The following is a 17,941-nucleotide window of genomic DNA, read 5'->3' on the forward strand; positions in this document are numbered from 1 at the left end:
GTCTTCTGTGTATTCCACATCAACCTCATCTGGGCTTTCTAACCTTAAGAAATGCTAGCTTTTGTCGGAAGGCTTGTTGAATCACACTCAGCGTGTACAGACAGGGCCAGCACCTAGGGTGGGGTGCAAAGATACCTCTAGGAGGCTACATACAGGCCGGGCAGACCCACGTTTCATGAAGGTGTTCTGAAAAAAGGTTGCAGGCCATTTCTCTGACATGCACCTTTTTCTATGAATAAAGTGCACTAAACTACACGTCTAGTCAATATGATTCGTACAGATTAAGGGCAGGGCATTTGTCAAATCCCCAAAGAGCAGCACACTAGATTTGGACAGTAAGCAAATGTACTCTTCCGGGCTCTTAAATAAAATTAAAACTTCTTTCTAGTCTATTTAGGTATAGGATGCCTGTGGCTTTTGATAAAGCACTCACTTTTTTCCACGCGCCACAGCAGCTGGCGAGGCATGGGCAAACGATGGTTGGGGAGGGAAGAATCCGGAGGCGCTGGGACCTAGCGGAAGAAGCGTCCTCACCGACCCCCGTGCGGCTGCGAGGCTGACCAATCAGAAGGCTCTTTCGTGCAGCCCCCGCGCCAATTGCAGGCACCCTTTCTAGAGCGAGCACGGGCTATTTAAAGGTCCGCGCGTCCCGGCCACTGTCGCACGGTGCCTGGTAGGGTTTTGTGAAGTTCAGCTATGGCCGGCCACATCGTACTCAACACCGGCGCCAAGATGCCCATGCTGGGGCTGGGCACCTGGAAGGTAGGTGCCCCCCGGGGCGCGGTCCCGTCGCTCGCTTCGGGCTCTGTGCGGCCTGGGGCAGGGAGGGACCCGGAGTGACCCTGAGCGGCCGCGCCGTGGACGCCCGGCCTGCTGGGAGCCACGCTCGCCTCGCGGCGTGCCGGGCACCGGGTCCCGGACACCGGCGGGCTGAGGCCGGGTCTGCGGGGATGGGGCGCCGAGGAGGGCAGGGCCCGGTCTCGAGCTTTGCGCTAGGGTCCTCCGTCTGGGAGCCGCACGCGGGAGGCCGTCCCGGCGACGCTTGGCGGGCGGCTCCCCAGGCCGCAGTTGGAATGAGGGCCGACGACAAGGGAGGGGGACCGGGAAGGTGGGCGTCCCGACCTGGGTGGACGGCGGAGCAGCCCGGGAGACGGAGCCCGGCGCGAGATGAGCTAGCGGAGCTCCGGCCTCGCTCTTCTCGGGCACCGGTGGCGCCTTTGCTTGGCTTGTGAAGTTTGTCCTTAATCGGTTCAGCTATTACTCTCTCAGGAATAGGCGTCTCAAGTTGAGCCCGCAGAGGGCAGATCATTTAGTTAGATGGCGCGCGTTTGCCTGGGCGGATCTCGGGCTGCCCTGGGTCCCTGGAACTCCACGGAGAAGCTGGGCACCCCGCTGCTGGTTGATAACTGATAGCAGGCTCCAGGGTTAACATTTTTCCCAGAAAACTTAGATACCTCGTACAGTGTGCCTGAGAAATGCCTCGCCTGATAAAAATGGAAGTGGAACATGAAATATCATAATAGGTTATCTGAAAAATTTGATAATAGGATATGAGAAAATGATTTAAAAAATAAAAATGATAGCCTGATTATCTGAAAGTTGAGGAACACAGAAAGGTGATGTTATGGGAGCTGAGGTAAAACCCAGTATTTTTTTTTTTTCCCCCAAGAGGTGGAGGTCTGGCTCTGTCGCCCAGACAGGAGTCGAGTGCCCTGATCATAGCTCACTGCAGCCTCAAACTCCTGGGCTCAAGGGATCCTTCTGCCTCAACCTCCCACAACAGACAAAGCCCACCACACCCAGTTATGTTTTTCATAATATTTGTAGAGACAGGGCCTCCTCCCTGTGTTGCCCAGGCTGTCCTGGAACTCCTGGCCTCAAGCAATCCTACCACCTCAGCCTCCCCAGTTGCTCGGATTACAGGCAGGAGCCACCACTCCCAGCTTAAAATCCAGTGTTTTTAAGCAGTTTGTAAATTAGCTTCAGGGTATTGTATATTACATTTACCAGCTATGACCTGGGTTTTTCTCACATGTGAACTTTGAATATGGACCTAGGCATTGTATATTTACACACAAAAAAAGAAAAACAGAAAAGATTGAGTGTACTGTGAGATGGTTTGAAGTAGGACAGAGGTGTTTACCTCTACCTTAAAACCTTTGAAAATCAGTAAATCGAAAGTTGTTAAGGAAACGGTCATAGATTTGCTTCACATGGGAAGTATTTCTTGGCCAAAATGATCAGTACCTAATTTCTGTTTTTTCCAAAAAGTCCAGTAGTGGCTCTGAGGGTGTAATTGAATTATGACAGCGATACCAAATTAAATTCCATTTGTTGCAGGTAATGCTCTTAGAAGGGATGTGACAAGATGCTTTCTTGACAAAAGCAAATACAGTCTTTTTTTCGTATATCATGATGCAGGACACAGACATACACGTGTAACTGAAATAAAAGTTTCACTAAAATAGTACTTACCCATACTGCATTCTGATATTTTTATTCTGTTCCATTTTTCCAAAAAGCTATGGTCATAATTTAGAAATTAGTTTCTGGACCCTTCATTTGAACATCACTACTCAAGGGTAAATAAGAAGTAAAATTTTATAAAAGTGGATTTCAAATCATTCATTTGAGCACTCAACATCCCCAAAAGCTGTGTATTTGTTTAAAATAATATAAAATCTGCATTCTGGCAGACAAAGTTCACTGAAAGCTAAGATCGTGTCTAGCTTGTTCACTGCTGTTTTCACCTTTTCTCACAGTGCCTGGCAAATACAGTAGTAGGTATCCAAAGTTATGTGTTGAATTAATGTGAAGAAGTAAAATAACTGTAAAGATAGCTATACAGTAAAAATGCCCACTTGTATTTCTGGGGTTGAGGAGGTGGGGCTGGTATAGAATTGTATGGAGGCATGTGGATGGGGCAAAATGGTGAAATAAATGGTATACGTATGGACTTGGGGTAGATTTTCTTTCTTTTTTTTTTTTTCAAATGACTTAATATCTTTCCCCTGGATACAGATTCCTTCACAGATGCTCCACAAAGATGTGGTCATCTGCTTGTCTTTGTGACACTTGGAGGAGGCTCTGCAAGTGGGTACAGTTCCTTGTTCTCATGGAACTTTCCATATCATAGTGGCCATGTTATACCATTCAGACCCTCAACAGGACTCTAGTAGTCTCCAGTCTACTGTTTTACTGAAGGGCCTCAAACTCCCTTCTCTCTTCAGAGGTGAGGGTTTCACGCAGGTAGGAGGCCATCTCTGCCCCACACCCCAGGTGGCTTAGAGAGGGTCTCCTCCTGCCAGGTTTGCCTTCCCCATTAGGATAGCCACTGAGCCCACAGCCTTGTATTGCCAGGAGGCCTTTAAAACAGAGATGACCTCTGATGCCAGCCAGTGTTCTCTTACTCCTAGTGTTTTTGACCTCGTTGAAAAATTGTTGGTAGTAAATGGTCATTGTAACTCTCCCATGTACACTAGGAATGCTAAGAATGGAGGTGCAACTGTGTTTATCAATCTTTTCCCCATTATCACCCTCCCTTCCTGCCTAAGAGCCTTGGGAGACATTTTTTTCCCCTAATTGCCACCCAATAAAATTTTAATATCACAGATAATGTGCATTTGTTTATGTCCTGTAACCCTTTAGAGGGTTACAGCCATTCTATAAGCTAAGATTGTGTTTTGCCCCACCCCCACCCCTAGGAACTACTTTTTGCCTCTTTGGAGACTGTAGCACCCTCTTTGAGAATGCATGAAGTAGAAGAAAATATGCCAAGAAAGACTTCATGCCACTTTGTCCTTGTGGTGGCCCGAATCCCGGAATGGGAGAAAGCGTAGAGGCACCGTGGACATTGCAGCTAACACTAGAGCTCGGTTTACTGTTCTCCTGCCTGGTTAAGTCCTGCCCCTGCAGGTCCAGTCTTGGTCCATCCACACGTCAAACAAGTGGAAGCAGCAGTGTCTTAGAATCAAGGACAGAGTGATTAAAATAGACTGGGAGAAACTTAATCTCTCTGCTTGTTGCCAAATGTATTTGTGAGCTTTAATGTAAGATATTAGCCAGATTGACTATGTTTCAGTGTGATAAGGCAGTGGGAAGGATCGTTCTTCATCAGTCAGTGTTTATCATTTGAAATTGTAGTTGTATGATTAAACTGTAAAATCAGTTTGGGCATACAGGTCAAGTGAGGTTGGTTTATCTACATCAAACAATGAAAAGTAAACTTTCTGTTGACTGTGGATAGTACAGGAAAGAGATAGCACATGGTAATTGTTCTCTGGATGTTCCTTGATGTTTATTGTTCCTTGATGATATCTGGAGTCTGCCCTTGCATGCTCACGTTAAGTCTGTCCACATCAAAAGCTATAGTTTCCTGTTTCTTGCTCCAGGATTATCTCTGGGACACTATTTTCATATTCCTTACCCAAGATGGGTTTGTTTCTCCCAAAGTGAGGTTTCCTTTATTCCCCCCACCACTTCATTTCAAAAGTAATATCTACTAACTAGAGAAATTAAAAAAAAAACAAAAAAAACAAAAAAGAACAGAGTTCCCTCTTCCCAGACATCGCCATAGTTAATACTGCAAAGGATTCAATCTCTGAGGTACTTTGTTTTCACTATAGACACTGTCCTAGAACCATCTTTCTGTTTGGAGCTGTGATTTTCTTTTTTGACTTCCAGATGAAGTAGAAGGAGGAATAATATCCTCAAGTAACTAGCAAGACCCACAAGCAAAAGGGAGGAGGATTAGGTTTTGTTTTTGTTTCATTTTTTTAGAGCTCGGGCTGGAGTACAGTGGTGTGATCATAGCTCACTGCAACCTTGAACTCATGGGCTCAAGTGATCCTCCTGCCTCAGCCTCCCGAGTAGGTAGGACTACAGGCACATGCCACCACACCCAGTTAATTTATTATTATTATTTTGTAGAGACAGGTCTTGCTGTGTTGCCCAGGCTGGTCTCAAACTCCTGGCCTCAAGTGATCTGTCCCGCCTTGGCATCCCAAAGCTCTGGGATTATAGGTGTGAGTCTGTAATCCAAGATTGAGTCTTAAAAGGAGTGTTGTGTGTATCTGCGTGAGAGAGACGCTGATATTATCTGAGTCGGTATTGGCTGGCCTGTTAAGTGCTATAAAATGAGGAAGCAGGGCTTATAGAAGTGGGGAACTCAAGGGCAGAGGCTTCTCACTGCCATCACTTGGTGCCATCAGCGCAGAACATGATAAAGTTGCTGCCCAACATAGGGCTTTGAGGAGGCAGAAGGTCCAAGGGGAACAGGCATGCATGGATTTGCCCAAGTCGCAGGACAGATTACTGGCAGGATTGGGTTAGAAACATGTAGGATTTGTACAATTCAGCTATTTGTAAATTGAGTTTCCACAGATAGAAGCATGTTTTCATGGTTTATCTTATTATAATTCTCAATCTGGACTCTTTCCTTCTGTTTGCATTTTCCCTGTGTTGACATGGAATGGGGAGATATTGTAATCATTTTAGCATTCCCAAGTTCATTGAATGGTTTCTCACCAGAATTTAAGTTGGCTGCTTCATTATTGATAAGGGAAATTAGTCTCTTCAGAGAAGGATTCAACAATGAGATAATTAATGTTGAATGTAGTTGTGGATTCTGGTACATTTTTATTCCAGAAGGTAACTTTTTTCCCTTATCGGCACGGATAGCACTTGGATCACATTCCCAGGACCTGTGTCTCCGGCTAATCAGTATGCTGCCAGGCAGTCAGGAAGCAGCAGCTGCTTTTTTTTTTTTTTTTTTTTTTTTTTTTACAATTGTAACCAAAACTTTAATCCCAAGGATTCTCACAGAACATACTATGAATGACAGCATGAAAAAAAAATCTTGCACAGTAACTCAAAGTTCAGCTCTGCAATGTACCCTTACACTGGCAGGACATTGGTATTAATATTTGATTATCTCAAGTTTCCAAATAAAGAATGTTACAAACAGCTATATATCCATATATAGCAATCACATAAGAAACTTAACTTAGGACCTAAGGCAAAGGTAAACTTTCTTTGAATTTATTGGATTCTATACTAATTAGGCAACCTCTGCCCAGTGTGAAAACTACCTGGATTTTTCAGAGACCTCTAATTTAGTATAACGGTGCAGCTTTTATTTTTACCTGCTGGCTTGTTTCACAGCAACTTTTAGAGACTGCTTGTTCAACTATAGCTGCATACTATATCCCAGATATGGAAAAAAAGGTAAATCTTTGTTCAATTTTTGCCAGTTTTGTTTTTATATTTTAAAAAATCCACACTTGAGCTTGGCAAGATTTAGAGGTTTATTATCAGTCTATGCAAAACTTAAGTTCAAAGCAAATTCAATTTTGCTTAAGTGAACATTGTAAAGTAACAACTCTTGGTATTAATATAACATGCCTCATATGATGCATCTCAAACCATAGAGAATTATATCCTTTGTGTCTCTGTTCCAAGAGACAAACAAGTTTGAGCAGCCAAAACATCCTAAAAATACACCAAGCTTATGAGGTCAGCTTCTTCATGATCTCTTGCCATTATATCTGTCTTTGACTTTCTATAAAAATGTCACACGAACTTTTTTTTAGTTTTATGCCAACCATTTGCAACCTTGATTTTGCTAGTCTGTGCTCTTTTCATTCCAAGGAACTGAAAAACCAACTTAAATGGGAAAAAAAAAAAAAAGATGAATATATGCAGTGGGGATCCATTGACCTCCCAAATGACAGTTGCTGACTTTGGTTATCCAGGATTCGGTCTCCTCCAGCAGCTCCAGGCTCACATTCTCCCAGCACAGGGACCTCAGCAGAACCAGGGCTTGTCTCAGTAGTTCCAGCTCAAGTCCAAAGACTGAGTCGCTTGGCCTGGCTTGGGCCATGTTCCTGCCCCTGTTCCAGTCACTGTGGCAGGTGGTATGTGGCTAGGGCAGGCCTGGGAAGTGTGTGCACCCCTCTGTCCAGGGCTTGGGACTGTGAAGTGGCCAGGCAGGGACAGGACAGGGCACGCAGCAGCGGAGCAGCTCCTTAGAGGAAAATCAGTTAAGGTGCCATTAAGCCATAAGAATGTTGTGTGTGTGCTCAGCAAACACTTTCCTCGCCCGGGTTCCCACTTCTTTCTCTTGGGCAGGGTTGTGCTCTGCCCTCCTTGCTCACATCAGTGATGGCTGTGCCCAGACACCATAGAAAACCTGTGGGCAGGTCATTCTTTTCTGGACAAGCCGAGATTGCCTCCTCTGCTTACTGTTCCTTCAATCATGCAGGGTGGGGAAGGCTGCAGGTGCAGCTTCTGCAGTCCTCCAGGGACATAGGATGTTGCCAGATCATCAGAAGGCCTTCTGTTAACTCACACCTGAGGCTAGCATCCCTGCCTGGCCTCCCAGGTCCCCCTGTGGTGGGGAGCCAGCTCAGCTGCTGACAGGCTCGGGGACTGGGCTTGTTCTAGTGGGCTGTGTTCTTCCCTCCTGCCTGTTCAAAACAGCTCATGTCAGAACAGCAGATGTCTGCAGCTGCTGATGGCCCTGGGGAGTTTTCCTTTTCATTTGTTTCCACCCCAGCTCTCCAAAGGAACGCGCTCGGTTCACTCACCAGCCCGTTGCACACGTTTATTGTTCAGCTCTCTGATCAGACCAGGAGCAGCACGGAGGCGAGAGGCGTGTCTGTGCGGTCTGACTGGGTGCCCGTGAAGCTCGATGCTATGCAGGCACTTCCTCCTCCGCAGCCAGGCTCCCCATGCCTGTTCCTGTCACTCCGGTGGTCAGATGGTCTGGCCGTGGACACCCATTCGGTCATTTGCTGGGCCGAGCACAGACCATGGGGGGATCTTCCATGGTTCCTACCTTTCACCTCTTTTCTCTCTGCTAATATCTCGGGGGGGCCATCTCCCCATCTCCACCTCTTGAAGCAGATCCTCATGTGGTAAGAATTAATGCACAGACCTTTTTGAGTCAGCATCTGTCACATTCGTGACTTCATGATAATCTCTCAGAACTGCTTAAAAACAAGTGATCGTCAGTGCCAGAGTCCATGCCTGATGAAACGGAAAGGGCAGGTAGTCACTGGCTGGCCTCGGGAACCAGTTGGGAATTGAGGTCAATAGCACAGCTATTCTTGAAATATTTTGAGCTATTTTAAGGCAGTGGTTTCCCTTAGGATCTCAGGATTCAGAAAGTGGGGAGTTTTTTTAATACAGTGGTTTATTAATCAGTGGATGTGAAGAAGCAAGGAAACAAGACAGCTTAAGCATATCTTTTAAAAGTGACCTATGCTGCTATTAAGTAGCTGTCAGATTCTCCTACAGTGAAATACTGCAGCAGTTTGCCTCAATCCCCCCATGTCTGAGGGCTGAGAGTTTAGAATGCTGCTTCAGAAGCATGCCCTGGCCTGTCTCTGCTGAACGTAAAGGAGCAGGTGCCTCAGCAAGGGTCGGTGGTTTGCACTGCCCCCTTCGTTAGCTGCGTGCAGACTTGTGTTCTGTTTTGTTTTGGCTCCGTGGGTTACATTCTTTTTCATTTCAGTCCTCTCCAGGCCAGGTGACCGAGGCTGTGAAGACAGCGATTGACGTTGGGTACCGCCACATTGACTGCGCCCATGTGTACCAGAATGAGCAGGAGGTGGGGTTGGCCATCCAACAGAAGCTCAAGGAGCAGGTGGTGACACGGAAGGAGCTCTTCATCGTTAGCAAGGTGCCGCTCCACGGAGGACCCCGGGGGAGGGGCTCTAGTTCACATTTATCCAATGGCAGCATCAGCTTAGGAGCCAAGTCCATACTCTGAGTACAACTACTGTTATCACTTGGCAGGCGATTCTTCTAGGGGAAACGTGTTACCCAGGCCGTAGAGGGCTCCACAGCTTGCCAGTCCATGGCTCTCTGTTAGGCAGTCGTTCATCTGGACCCATTGGTTAGAGCCCCATGCTGATGAAGCTGATGTCTTGGGCTGGCACTTCCCTTCCAAGGAATTACCTTCAAGGATGGAACTTGGCTCCCATCTGTAGATGAAGCGTCGCTGCTGGTAGAAGCTATTGCTGTGCCAAGGATGTCGGGTGGGAGGGTGAGGCTGGCTCCACAAAGACCAGCCTGGTGGGAAAATTGCCCTGAGAACTCATGTTTAGGGCCTAGGGCTAACCTATCCATTCTATTTTATTTTATGCCTTCTCTTTGGTCCTTTTGCAAGGTTTCCTTGACCTGGCCCTCCTACCTTTCTTTGGAAAGTTAGAATCCATAATGTGAAGTGGAAACTCCCTCCAGCCATTCATAGCATCACGATGAGACGCATAGGTTGTGGGGAGAGGAGAGTGCTCTGTCTTGGAGCTAGACGGCCCCCAGCCGGGAAGCAGCCCTGTGCTGGGCAGTGCTAAGATGTGCTTTCTCACTGGCTCCAGCTGTGGTGCACGTACCATGAGAAGAGCATGGTGAAAGAAGCCTGCAAGAAGACGCTCAGGGACCTGCAGCTGGACTACCTGGACCTCTACCTTATTCACTGGCCGACGGGCTTTAAGGTATGGGGCACAAGGCTCAGCCCAGATCCCCTGTGGCTCAGGTGCAACCTCTGGTGTGTTTTGAGCTCCCATATTAGCAGTTTATATGTGGGTAGCCTCTCTGTCCTTGCTATACAGGGTGTGGCCCGTGGACCAGCAGCAGAGGCATCCCCTGTAGCTTTTTGGAAATCAGTCTCAGGTCCCACCCAGGCCGTCTGAATCCCAACCATCAGTGACTGGTGTATACCCTTCCTCCAAGTTTGAGGAGCACCAGTCTTTGCCATTTGGTGGTTGCATAATTTAAAACTTGATGTCAGCAAAGGGCTGCTGTCTGCCCTGCACACAGCCATGCGGCACAGTCAGCCCTTGCCGTCCCCTGCTTCCTGTTCTGCCTCCAGGCACTTGCACACACCCACCCTATACGTGTGTGAGTCCCCACTTAGATTGCACACACATACCCTATCCTGCAGAAGCCAGATCGGTATTTGTTGGCAGCCTTGTTCTTTGTACAACAAGAACTCTGGAGTTATTATGCCTTTTGCCTTCTGTCTGGCCACTGGCTCAGTTTTCTGCTGTCAGCCAGGTTGCATATGTGTGGCTTTTGTCCTTGGGCTCTGTTTTATTGCACTGTGGCTTACTGAGGGGGACTTGTCTTTCCTCTTTCGTTTTCCATGATAAGCCAGCAAGGCTTGACCAGGTGGTGTGTTACAGGCTAGTGACCACCAGGACTTGGGCCCCATGAGTCCTGGTCTGGAGTCCTTCTGTCCACGTGCTGCAGTCCATGGTGGGGCTAATCTCAGTGACTGACTATTGTCCATATCTCTGTTGGACAGTCTCCCTGCTCCCACCCATTTGATAGAAAAATGCCTGGGGCTTCCAGGGCTGTCTGTCTGTCTGTTTCCTTTTCTTGCCGGCACACAGATTGGCCCTTGATTATCTTCCAAAAACTTAGCTAGCTGTGGTGGTTTAGAATTTTTTTAGATGAAGCTTCCCCTAGCAGGTCTGTGAGGGGCTGTTACTGATTGTTCGATTTTGATTATAATGACAGGCTGGGAAGGAATTTTTCCCATTGGATGAAGCAGGCAACGTGATTCCTAGTGACACAGATGTTTTGGACACATGGACGGTAAGGTGGTCCCTGATTGAACCTATTCCTAATTGCTGGTTCCCTGTTCTCCTTAGGAGCGAGCTACTCTATGTTTTCTTTACATTGCATTTGTCATCCTAGCAGTGTTTTTTGCTCTTCTTGTCTCATCGAAGCCAGCCTGGCTTTTGTGTGACCGTCTCTTGGCTTCTGAAATCTCTAACTAGCCCGCACAGAGTAGTGAGGGCAGGGTCTATTAAACTGCTAAAAAAGACGGACGCTTCTGATCCCCGTCCTTTCTGGGCTCGTTCTGCACCACAAGCTCTTTTCTCTTTAGGCCATGGAAGAGCTGGTGGATGAAGGGCTGGTGGCAGCTATTGGTATCTCCAACTTCAACCATCTCCAGATCGAGAGGATCTTGAACAAACCTGGCTTAAAGTATAAGCCAGCAGTTAACCAGGTAAAATCCACCGGGGAAGCTGGAGTTGATGGGATCTTGTTTTACCATCTTACCCCGGTAGTTTTTTCTTGTCCACATCACCCAGCGAGTGGCCAGGAGGCAGCTCCCGGGCCTTGGCAGTGTCCTGGGTTATGATTCAGCACGACAGGGCACATCTGGGAGTGGAAACTTGCAGGAGAGAAAGGGTTGAGCCTAGCTTGTGACGACTTGGGTTCTGACACATGAGCAGCACTCAGCCATTGAGATCCTTGCACCTGTGACAGTTGATAAATGGCTAAAGCCAGAAAAGGCCTTTAGGGCCTATGGCCATAGAACATCAGTAACAAGATCATTGTTCTGAATGTCAAAGACACTAGCTGGGAAATACAGAAAGTTGTTGTAGCTTATCTGGGCAATATGACGTTTGTAGAGGTAGGAAGGGACTTTAGCAAGGGGAACTTCATCTGTGTGAGGTCAACTTGTGCCCTCAGTGCCAACTTCAGCCCTCCCATTTGCATTTGCAGATTGAGTGCCACCCATACCTAACTCAGGAGAAGTTAGTCTCGTACTGCCAGTCCAAAGGCATCGTGGTGACTGCCTACAGCCCTCTTGGCTCTCCCGACAGGCCCTGGTGAGCTTTCCATGGGGTCGTGTTCTCTTGTCACTTGGCGAAGATTAGAAATGACTAAAAGAAAATTCAGGATGGGGGGATTAGGGTTTGGGTTGCTGGCTGCCTTGAGTGGCACTGGTGACGGTTGTTGACCCGGACCGTCTTTCTATCCTCAGGGCCAAGCCTGACGACCCATCCCTTTTGGAGGATCCCAGGATCAAGGAGATTGCAGCCAAGCACAATAAAACTTCAGCCCAGGTACAGCCATATCCAGGTGCTGGTGACTGTTCCCAGGACTCGCTATGTTCTTGCTCGTCCCCATTAGCCAAGAGGGAGTGGTGACAGAGCCCCTCAGGCCCTCACTGGAAGTGCAGTTTTGGGGTCCTGGAGTGTGAAATAGAAAGTGCACGGACGGATTAAGACTTCAGAAGACTCTGCCATGGGCTCTTATAGCAATAGTGCCCATTCCTGCTGCCTGCCTTATAGACTACCAGCATTTGGTAATTTATGCGGAAGCTCATTTCCGTAAAAATATAAGAGCTCTTATTATCAGCTGTGCGGGAAATGTTCTCTGCCAGGTGTAATATGAGTTCCTAGTGGTGGAAAGTCTCACCGTGGCCTCCTAATATACCTGGAAACACTGAAGCACGTGGCACGGTGGCTAAGAGCAGGACCCTGGAGTCAGATCTGGCCTTGAATGTGACCCCTTCCTGCTGCCAGGTGTGACCTGAACATCTCAGAGCCTCTTTTCTCACCTGTGAAGTTGTAGCACGTTCCTCTTCGGGTTATGTGTGTGAGGGAGAGTGAGATGGAGATGCGCAGTGCCTGGTGTACACGCACACTCGTCACCTTCTGGGTTCACAGGTTCTGATCCGGTTCCCTATGCAGAGGAACTTGGTGGTGATCCCCAAGTCTGTGACACCTGAACGCATTGCTGAGAACTTTAAGGTAATGTCCCAGCTGGTCAGCCCTGGCCTTCCTCAGTGGAGTAGGGGATGGGAAGACTCTTCACAGGGCCTCTCATCCCATCCCTGGATTGTCGTCTGTGGGAGCATGTCCTGTCCTCTCTCAGGCCGGGGAGCTGGCTTCAGTAAACCACAGTGAGCAAACCGCGGACTCGACACTGAGTCTTCATTGGTGGAGCTGTGTGCAGGGGGCGGGCCCTCTGCCTCAGTGGTCCCCTGCTATGCGTGCACACACATTTGCTGGGGCTCTCAAACGACACCAAGCCTTTGTCCTAAGAAAACCTCTCTTTTGAGCAATATCTACCTGGGTTTGCATGGGAGCACCATTAGTTACCAGCTGTATGATCTTGGACAAGTTACATAACTGGCCCATGCCTCAGTTTCCCCATCTGTAAAATAACTATTTCAAGGGTTGTTAGGAAGATTAAATAAGATGATGCATCAGAGCGCTTCACATACTGTGTGGTGCCTTAGTAACCACTCAAGAAATGTGCTGATAAGCCCAGGGATTGCAAAAGACCCTCCAGGCTACTTAGCCCACCCACTAGCTCTGCAAAGAGCCCGTGTGATGACAGGCAGAGCATGGGCTTGTGTCAGGGGACCAGGGGGTGTTCGCTGTGGGCACCCAGAGCACCCTCGAGAGCATCCGGGGCTGCCTCCCTGCCTGGCTCTTTCTTGCACCAGGGAGAGAGGGCCAGGCTGGGAGGAGAGCTGCTGCAGGAGATCTGCTGCAGGAGATCTGATGGCCCACGAGCCTCTGCTCCCACTGAGCCAAGTGGCTCTGCCAGGGACGCTCCCTCTTCACCCAGGATCTGGCTCAGAGTGTGGCCTAGCCTCGGCCATGGGGCCCCTCAGCAAACCGACAGCTCTGTTTCCACAGTGAGCAGCTAATTTTGCCTCGTTCCACTGGCCAGAGGCTGACTAGTAACGCATGTCACTTGTCACCTAGGAGGCTGGGGTGAGGGTGAGCATGGGGGGCAGGGGAGTGGGGTTTATTGTTTAGCAGAGGAGACAGTTTTCTTCTTACATACAGATTTAACTAGTCAAGATACAGTGGCAGAACAGTGGCCACCGTGGGAATAAAGGCATATCATCCTGCTAGAGATGGATCCTTTGTTTCATGTTTTATTTTTTTAAGGTATTAGAAAAGAAAAAAACTTAAATAACTAATCTCAAAATGCTAACCTAATTTTATTGGTTTTTTTTTTTTTTTCGTCTTACTGTGTAGTCTTTGTGCATTTTTCCATAGTTTTAATCACAGGGTCTGTAGCAGCCTCTTTCTCTGATTTTCTGAGGCTAAGGGCCCTCCTTGGCTCTAACTGTATGTGCAGCCCCTCATGGCTCCCACCCAGTGCTGCTGCCTGCCTGCCTGCCTGCCTGCCTCCATGTCTGCCTGCCTTACCTGTCTGCCTGCCTTACGTGCCTGCCTGCCTGCCTCCCTCCATGTCTGCCTGCCTTACGTGCCTGCCTGCCTCCATGTCTGTCTGCCTTACCTACCTACCTGCCTGCCCGTCTGCCTCCCAGCCTCCATGCCAGCTGAGTTCTTCCACGCAGTCTCTGACCGATACACCTTTCTTGCCCTCTCGGTGAAAACCTTATTCTTCTTAGGCCATCTCAAATACCATCTCCTCTTTGGTCATGTCCTTCAGTTCCCCAGTTGGAGTTCATTTCTAATACCTCAGGTCTTCCTGAGTACTTTATTTTAAGCTCTTATACAGTGTGTAATTAATTATTCTTTGTATTATAGCTATTTAAATACTTCTGTCCTTTGTTTGCTTTGCTGTAAACAGAGGCAAAGACACACGTGTCATATTACCCATCATTATATTCATCACTGGTGCTTATTACAGAAGTGCTTTTGGCATAAAAAGTATCATTTTGCTTGAAGGTTCTGGAAGGGAATGACTGTTTTCATTGTTCCATGTAGTACCTAGCCAAAACATGTGCATTCCGAGAATGGTGACATGATAGTCCTCTGTGTTCAGTTTACCTTACTGTTGCTTCCTGCTCAAGGCCGTGGAAGAAAACTCATCTGGTTCTGCACAATATTCTGTCTTTGACTTTTATTTGCAGAGTTTATTGGATTTTTATTTTTTAGGTCTTTGACTTTGAACTGAGCAGCCAGGATGTGACCACCTTACTCAGCTACAACAGAAACTGGAGGGTCTGTGCCTTGATGAGGTGAGTCCCAGTGTGACGATCAGTTCCCAGTCATCAGATGCTGCAGGACAAAAGAACGATCCCTGCAGGCCTTAACGTCACATCCTTTTGTCACAGCTGTCTTGCGCTTGCACATTACCTTGCTGTGGCATCCACATGCAGCAGGAAACATTTAAACCTGCGTCAGCTGAACTGCACAAAGACGTGGGGAAAATGCCAAGAGGTCTGCTATCTTCTCCTCCCCACCCAGAGTCACTGTCAGCCTAACCTGAAATAACTACCTATTTTGGTATTTAATTTTTAAATCTTAGCGGCTCCTCTGAAATGAGATGATCTCAGGTGGCCCTGAGTGAAATTCTGGCAGAATTTGCCTGGGACTCTTTGTCTTAATGGCCCTAATAAAGGGGTGTGGGAGGAAGACTGTGGTGCTGGGGCTCGACAGTCCCAGCTCTGACACTGGTAAGCCACATGACTCTGAGAATGTCACTTATCTGCTCTGACCAGCAGAGTCACTAGAGGCCCCTCCAGCTGCACATTCCCTGGTTCCTTGTGTTTCCTCTGAATTATTGTTTGGAATCTGAGGGAGATTACTAGAAAGGTTTTTTTTTTTTCTTTTCCTACCAGTACAATAACTAGGTAATGTTTAAAACGTTCTGCTTTCAAGAAACAACTTCCTGTTTTTCAATGGAGACTAAGACGCTACTCCTCTGTCCCCATCCTTGTTCTTGGCTGAGCTCTGTTTCTGCTCTCTTCTTTGGTACTTCCTCTTCTAAGCAAAATTTGAACATTCCCAAAGAAGGGTATGGTGCTAGCTTTCTCTTTCCACTGCTGTGCTCACGCCCTGTAGTTCAGAGTTTGCTCCACTGGTGGCTCCAGCCACAGCCCGGGGCAGATGTCTGCCAAGTTTGCATCGTGGGCCCTAACACTCCTGCCTTCAGGCAAGTGCATGCCTGGCGAGCCTGTTCCTGTCACACTGTGACCTCAGACTCTAAATAGGCCACAAACAGCTTATCACAGGCAGCTACACCCAGACCCTTATTAAAGATTCTTAACCTTTAGACGTTAAAATCTTTTTTTGGATCTAATAAGTAAGGGAAAGAGAAGTGAATCAGTCACCAAGATATATCTGTTCTTTCAGAATCTATCCCATTCATTTACCTTTCCCTTTCCTCTCCCACTGTGGGCAAAGTATACTGAAGTGCTCTCGGGGCTGACAAACCACAGTGATCTTCTAATTGTTCCTGTTCCATTTAGACTCCTCCCACCCTCCAGTGCTATTCTAAAAGCAGCTGTCAGATTGTCCTATGCACTACTGATAGAGTGGGAGTGGGTTGGGGTTGGAGTGGGGAGGAAGAGGCTGGCCCTGGTGTCCCCAGGTCCCCCAGGGAGCTGTGACCATTTGAGTAAGAGCTGTGTGCTGCAAGCTGGCTTCACCCTGGGCCTTTCACCCCCCGCCGAGCCAGTCTTTCCAAAGTTCTTGCCGGTGTGTTCCCAGCACAAGCCACTGGCCCGAGCAGATGGACGGTGAGCCTTGGCAAACACACCTGCACCTCTCAACCCCGTTCCTTCCCCCTGCGTTTCCAGTGTCAAATCCTCAACTATTGGGTTGGGCTCTCTTCACCTCCCGCTGATACCAGGAGGCTTCTGGAGGTGTCTCCTGTGTCCTTGGAGCATTTGATGATGTTTCACTCATCCTTGGGATTCATTCACAAATAGACTTTCAATATCTCTTATATTATTATCTCTTTGCTGTTTACAACCTCTTATTAAGACAGTAAGATGCTATCTGGTGCTGCCAGCTGGACTAAATTACTGGGAGGCAGGAATCCTGCCACCCTGCACGCCCCAGGCACAGTACTGGGCACATGGGGAGGGTGGTGTCCACCACACATGCGCTTGGTGACAGCCCGTGGCAGAGGGGCCTGGAGGGTGAACTGGCTTGTTGCCTCCGAGCCTTCTGTTTTTGCCTATAATGAGACACTTAGCATTTCTGTGTATTAAGAATTTGTCATAGCGAAAGTCACTTCTTTGAAAAGCAGATGTGTGTTCTCTTTTCTCCTGACAGCTGTGCCAACCACAAGGATTACCCCTTCAATGAGGAGTTTTGAAGCTGTGGATGCCTGCTCTTCCCAAGTGACCTGTACCTGTTTTTCTTGCCTCATCTTCCCTGCAAATATAGTATGGCCTCAGCTGGGACAGCAAGCTGCAGACTGACCCGTGAGGGCTTGTCTAGCTTGTTGTTGCGTCTGAAGAGCAGTATCAGTAGAGTAAAAGCCTCTTCCAGTTTTCTTTGCCCTTTTTGCCCAGCGGGGGAAAATAAAACCTGAATACCCTTTTCTGACCAAGGAGAAGCAAAATCTATAAAGTCAAAACAGTGCCACTAACAACTAGTTGAGTTTTGACTCTTGGAACTGTAATCCTCTTAGTCAGACTTCTTTTTGCCTCAAATAAAAAGTGCTTTTCTGCGTTCGATGCTGTTCCATTTTGTTTTGGGTTTTGGAAATAATAAGGCACCTTCTGTTCCACTCCCAACCTTCATTCCCTGTACCCACAGAGCAGGGCAGTGATCTGTGCTGCAGGAATGAGGACTTGGCTTTCCTTTTGGGTGGGGACCCCTCACTTCAGAACTTTACCCATTTAGCTTTAGGGCAGTGGGTCTTGTCCTGGCCTCACGCTGGAGTCGCCTGGGAGCTTTGATGATTGGTGGTGTCTGGACCTCACCCTGGAGACTGGGCTGTGGCCAGGACATCAAGAGTTCACAAGCTCCCTGATTCTTGGTGATTCTGTTGTGCAGCCAAGGCTGAGAACTGCAGCTTTAGGGCCAAACCAGGACATAAACCCATTTTCTATGTCACAGATTACTTGGTTGTCCTCGTACCTGTGAAGGCCAAAGCCAGATGTTTACTAAGCAGCACTACCTGAGAGAAACTGCCTTTGTGAAACCCATTGTGTAGACAAGAGGGAAGACAAGCATAAGTAAATGGCACCCAGCTGGGTGAGGATGAGTGCTTTCAGTAGGGTGCAAAGGTAAAGGCTTTGGGGCCCTAGTGCTATTGCTTGCTTTTATTACTAACATTTCCTCATCCAGAATTAAATTGATAAAAGCCAAGAAAGGGATGGACTGGACAAGTGCTGACGTGAAAGTTCGTAAACTCCTTCCAAAAACCAAAATCCTTGTTTAATCATGAGGGGAAACATCAGACGAAT

The 17,941-nt window shown here is 47.8% G+C and overlaps 1 protein-coding gene across 1 annotated transcript; it reads left to right on the top strand.

Annotated features, from left to right (window-relative positions):
- The first annotated feature begins 627 nt into the window (after positions 1-627).
- LOC123647621 (aldo-keto reductase family 1 member B1) lies at positions 628-17,204 on the top strand. Its single transcript, XM_045565225.1, has 10 exons — positions 628-762; positions 8,516-8,683; positions 9,381-9,497; positions 10,525-10,602; positions 10,898-11,020; positions 11,524-11,630; positions 11,786-11,867; positions 12,474-12,557; positions 14,673-14,755; positions 16,800-17,204. Exons 1-10 carry the CDS (start codon positions 697-699, stop codon positions 16,840-16,842), a joined length of 951 nt encoding a protein of 316 aa, XP_045421181.1. The 5' UTR covers positions 628-696; the 3' UTR covers positions 16,843-17,204.
- Positions 17,205-17,941: the final 737 nt, after the last annotated feature.

The sequence above is a fragment of the Lemur catta genome, chromosome 11 (genome assembly GCF_020740605.2).
Source record: "Lemur catta isolate mLemCat1 chromosome 11, mLemCat1.pri, whole genome shotgun sequence".
Taxonomy (NCBI): domain Eukaryota; kingdom Metazoa; phylum Chordata; class Mammalia; order Primates; family Lemuridae; genus Lemur; species Lemur catta.